Source organism: Leiobunum rupestre, chromosome 5 (assembly GCF_980474605.1).
Source record: "Leiobunum rupestre chromosome 5, qqLeiRupe1.1.hap1, whole genome shotgun sequence".
Lineage (NCBI taxonomy): Eukaryota > Metazoa > Arthropoda > Arachnida > Opiliones > Sclerosomatidae > Leiobunum > Leiobunum rupestre.
The window spans coordinates 59,416,349-59,421,749 of NC_143388.1; the positions used below are offsets into that span (position 1 = coordinate 59,416,349).

The following is a 5,401-nucleotide window of genomic DNA, read 5'->3' on the forward strand; positions in this document are numbered from 1 at the left end:
GAGACGTTGAATAAAATCCAAGGCTCTCTTCATACCTCTAATGTTTTTTCCCGGAAAAAACTCTTTTTTAAACCCCACCCTTTCTCATAAGCCTAAAATTATTACGATAGTAAAGAGACGATATATACAAATAAAATATTTATTGAAATAAATGTTCTTTCAAATACGTCGAATTAGCGTTTACAAGAGCAAATACATTAAAAACTTGAAATTTAGAATATATATTTTTTTCGTTTAACATAACTTTAAAATCTTCGATGATCCGGAACGCCGTGACGTAGTTGGCAACGTGACGTAGTTGGCAACGTAGGCGCTAATTTCGTCAAACCTCTGGTGCTCCACGACAAAAAAGAAACGTCCTGCGTGTCCAGAATCGCCAAAGAAAATTTTGCAAACGTTTCGATAACAATTTAAAAAGATTCCGCCATCGTCTTGAATATATCGTAGCTTTCAGTCACTAATTCTAGATGACTATTGATATAATGCGTGCGAGCTCTCCACTCTCTTCGGCGGTTAAATTTAAATATTCAACCGTGTTAGAGTGTTGAAACCCTTTCACCTGTCGACTGGGAGAAGCCGAATAAATCGACCCAATTCCGGCTAAGTTCTTTCCAGGTCAATACAGCCACGTTCACACTAGACACTTAGGAAACGTTTTGAAACGGTTTCGAAATATCAAATTTTAAAATTTTGGTGTCGAATGTATTTATCGTATGGCTATTTATACAGTTGACTCCGAAATTGTTGAATTTTATCTTTCGAAACCGTTTCAAAACGTTTCCAAAGTGTGTAGCGTGAACGCGGCTATAATGTCGACGGGTAAAATCGTAAAGTTATTCTTGGTACAAAAAAACCAATTCGACGGAGAAATCATTTTTTAAACTGAAAGTTAGAAAAGATTGTTTAGATATCTGATATCTTTGATTAATTTTCTTAAGCATTGGAGTCAATTTGTTAGGGGTCTTAGAATCTATACAAAAGAGAGGCTATGTAATGAAAAAGTATCTTCGAAGATAGTGAAAGTACGTACCCATTTCGGAATTATTTCTTTTGGACATCGAAAGTGTGTGAAATATCAAATAAACTTGAACTTGAACTTGAACTTGAAAGCTGAAAGACGACTAATGAAACAATGGCGCTGGGGGGTTGCTTATATAGAAGCGTGTGAATGACGTCACCGTTGTGTAATATTATGGGGTTCGATATCCATGTTTATGTTATAATTACGAAACCAAAACGTGACGTATTCGAGGACCGCTAGTAACACGAGAACAAGTACGATATTTTTAGGATTATTAAGTATAATACGAGTTAGCGCAGTTGATGACTGACTGTCCATGGCCGCGGCTAACGTAGAAATACTAAGCTTATACTATGAAAAGAAACAATAAAGAAAACACCTTCCGGGCTGTATCGTCAAGACTCTGAATAATTCTTTGTACCCCTAACAGAATCCTTTAACACAAATATAAAACCTTTTAAAATAAGCTTATAAGAACCCAAATAAATTGAATATACCTAAGACACTCCTCGGCTCCGGAAGGCGTTATCGGGTCAGCCGCAAATCCTGGCGGTGTGGCGGAGGCCGTCCTCCTCCTCCTCCTGGGGGACCATTCCGGCCAACCCTGTCCGTCCTGTTGACAGTCGTTCCATTGACTGCTATGAAATGAAAATAATATTAATCTAAAAAAAGTAGTTAATATCAATTCAAAAGGGGTTTATTAAACATGAAATATCTTCTGCATTAAAAGTCAGCGAGGTTTGGTAAAGGAAACGACACCGGAAGTTGCGCAATACGAATCGTGGATAAATCTTTTGCCCGCCGGATATAGAGAGCCGGCTAGAGAATTATTTCAACAGTTGGCTTCGGACTCCGAACGCGTACGGTGGAACGAAAAAGCTGAGGTTTTAATCGACGGGATCCGTGAACCCAACGCCGATATTGTGGATTTAGTTTACCATACGTTGAAATCCGTCGGAAAACGTCCCGTAGGCTGGGAAAAGTTTCAAAGAATCGTCGCGCCAAAAGGGGTCGCATCGGTAATCGTTAAAAAGAAAAAAGTTAAAAAGTCTAGTACGCCGCCGAGGAAACGATTGAGAAGTGGCAAAGAGAACAACAGGGCTTCGTTTACGAAATGGGAGGCTTATTAAAGAAAACTGAACGACTCTTATCCAAAATATATTTCGACAGCAAACATCCAGCTTCTTTCGGAGGCGCTTTGAAATTGTACGAAGCCATGAAAGAGCGCGGCGTGTCTCTCGAAGAAGTGGAAACGTTCTTGCAAGGTCACGACGCTTTCACGCTTCACAAACCTGTCATCAGAAAATTCAACACAACCGTTACGACTTGTACTAATTAGACTTATGCGATATGTGATCGTTGGCGCAATGTAACGATCAATATACGTTCATTTTAACGGGAATCGACGCTTTTTTGAGAGTAGGGTTCCCCTTACCTCTGAAACGGAAAACCAGGGCGGAAGTCGTTCGAGCCTTAAAGATTATTTTCCAAGAGGGCCTACCTATCAGGGTCCAATTCGACAAAGGCCGGGAATTTTTAAACCTTCCAGTGAAGACATACGTACGGGAGCCGGGCGTCAAATATTTCACGTCAGAGAACGAGGATGTCAAAGGAGCCCTTGTCGAGAGGTAATACAAAACACTCAAGGGTCGAATGTGGAAATGGCTTACGCGTAACAAAACTTATCGATACATCGAAGAGTTGCCTAATTTCGTCCACGCCTACAATCATTCCAAACACAGTAGCATAAAGATGGCGCCCGTCGACGTCAATGACCGCAACGTACTTCAAGTTTATAAGAACATTTACAAACGTGAAAAGAAATCGACGAAAACTACGAAATGTCGAATTGACGTAAGCGATTATGTGCGGTTAAGTAAACCCGCGGAGGCTTTCGCTAAAGGATACGATGTCAACTGGAGTACCGAGATTTTCAAGGTCGTCTTCAAGGGGACCAAGAAACCATTAATATTCTCACTCGTGGATTTATCTGACGAGCCTGTTATTGGCCAGTTTTATTCCGAGTTACAACGCGTCGACAAACCCGAGATATTTCAAACGGATCAAGTTTTGAAGAAACACAAGTCACGCGGAAAAACTGAATGTCTAGTTTCGTGGCGCGGCTACCCCAGCTCATTCGATTCGTGGGTGCCCGAGAAAGATGTCGTCTCAATTTTACCACACGTTACCGTCTAACAGCAGCTTGGATACGTTCCCCAATAATACATTAGCGTCTTTCGTGACGCAATTACCACAACCATCCAACAGGAAACCGAATACGAAATTGGACTCGTTTCGATTATATATCCGTCGGCTTTTTAAAACGTACTCGAGAATGACAATTATTTAGAGTGTCTCGTTGAAGACGCGGCGGAACACGATTGGTAAAAGCTCTAGACCGGCTCGCATAGATTATAACGTGCCATCGCAAATATTCGTGTACACGGATATAGTCGAGGAAGTCGTAGTCGGACACTCTTTAGTTTTGAGAATTATCGCCGTCGACGATAAAAGACACGGTTCGCACGTTGAAAAGACATACATCGTGCCTCATTACGTTCCCGTCAACAAACGTTATTTCGACACTATCCAAATAGATCTCAGAGACGCCTTGGGGAGACCGATCCCTTTTCAGTTCGGCAACCTAACGGTGAAAGTTCATTTAAGGCCCCGACAATGACGAAGCCGCACGTCCTGAAACATCGCTCCTGCGTTTACCGAGATTATTACGTAAATCAAGCCGGTCAAGGCGTATCGAAAATGTACGTTGGCGCTAATTACCAGCGTGGACACGGACAAATTGGTCACGGAATCGGGAGTTTCTTCTCGGGATTGTTTCGAGCCGCTTAGCCTTTTCTAATGAGAGGCGTGAAATTTTTGGGTGGCCAGGCCCTTTCGACTGGCAGTCAAATTCTTAGTGACGTTCAAAAAGGGGAGAATGTCAAGTCGGCCGCCAAGCGGAGGGTCAACGAAACTTATGATGCTCTTAAACAACAATACGGGTCTGGCAAGCGCCAGTCCCAAACGAACTAAGAAAAGGGCCCCCGCCCAGACCAATAAGTCATTACGAGTTCGGAACGCCACCCGGAAAGTTCTTGATATTTTCAGTTCTCGCACACGTAATCGTTATGGCCGCCCACTGTCAAGCGCTTAAGAGCGAATTAGATTTGTTCGAATCTACACCGGTTCAGACGTCTATCGAAGGAGGAAAATGAATGACGTATCAACCCGTATCTTCGTTACGCGGCGAAGCCATTGAATTCAACGTCTTAAGCGGGGGAGACCTTTAACGTATGTGTACCCGAAATTTAAAATCGTCGCCGACGCCGCGGGAACCGACCTAGAGGATGACGACGAGGTCGCTCCGTGCAATAACTTTCTCAACACTTTGTTCAGTCAAGCCGAAGTTCATCTAAACGGTACCCTGCTCTCGCCGTCGGCATCTACTTACGCGTACCGTTCTTACGTCGAGAGTCTCCTAAAGATTAGGGGAGTCTCGAATAGTGATTTCGGACGCTAAGCATTTGGTTAGCAAAGTTCGCGTGGCTCCTTAAATATTTCAAGCTCACGAAGCCGCTCTAGCCCAATCAGCGGCCAAGTACGCTTACACCAGGACCGAAATGAAAATATTCACTATAAACTCGAGCGTGTTAAGAACCACTATAAATAATTTACATTTGGAGACAATGCCCAATCGCGTTATTGTGGGTTTACTCGATCACGACGCCTACAACGGTAATCTAGCCAAAACGCCATTTTGTTTCGAGCATTTTGACGTGAATAGTTTAGCTCTTTATTTGGATTCCAAGGGTGCCAATTCTAAACCCTCGCGACCCAATAACGACTCTAATCTTTACGTCGAAGCTTATCACATTTTATTCACCGGAAGTGGCTTGCATTATAAAGATCAGGGCAATCAGATTTCGCTAGCCGAGTATCCTCTTGGATTCTGTTTATACGTATTCGATCTCTCCCAAGACTTAAGCGCCAGTTCAGTATTCCACTTCAACCCGACAAGACAGATACAATTGAGGCTCGAGTTAGGGTTCGCTAAATCAGTGCCCCACGCGTTAAGTTGTCTCGTGTATATGGAATTTCAGAGTTCATTTAGAATTGATAAAGCCCGTAACGTAATTGTTGATACTCCATGAAAGGCGGAGACATATCGAGCGTATTGGCTCGTACCGAAAATTTTCTCGGGGTCTTTCCCTCCGATTTACTACCTACAAGAATAGATAACTATCCCGCTTCGCGGATTTCGAATTTGGACAGTCACGACCAGCAGGGCAGTCATTGGGTAACGATTTATTTCGACGCCAGGTGTCGCTGCTTTTATTTTGACTCTTTAGCTTTTAAGACATTAAAAAAAATCGACTAAGA

The 5,401-nt window shown here is 42.7% G+C and overlaps 2 protein-coding genes across 2 annotated transcripts; both read left to right on the plus strand.

The window, feature by feature from the left end:
- The first annotated feature begins 2,773 nt into the window (after nt 1–2,773).
- On the plus strand, nt 2,774–3,217 carry LOC149945463 (uncharacterized). The gene has a single exon (XM_090176568.1). It carries the CDS (start codon nt 2,774–2,776, stop codon nt 3,215–3,217), a length of 444 nt encoding a protein of 147 aa, XP_090032694.1.
- Nucleotides 3,218–4,707: 1,490 nt separating this feature from the next.
- Nucleotides 4,708–5,172, plus strand: LOC149945464 (uncharacterized protein F54H12.2-like). Its single transcript, XM_090176569.1, has one exon. The coding sequence runs from the start codon at nt 4,708–4,710 to the stop codon at nt 5,170–5,172; it is 465 nt and encodes a 154-aa protein (XP_090032695.1).
- Nucleotides 5,173–5,401: the final 229 nt, after the last annotated feature.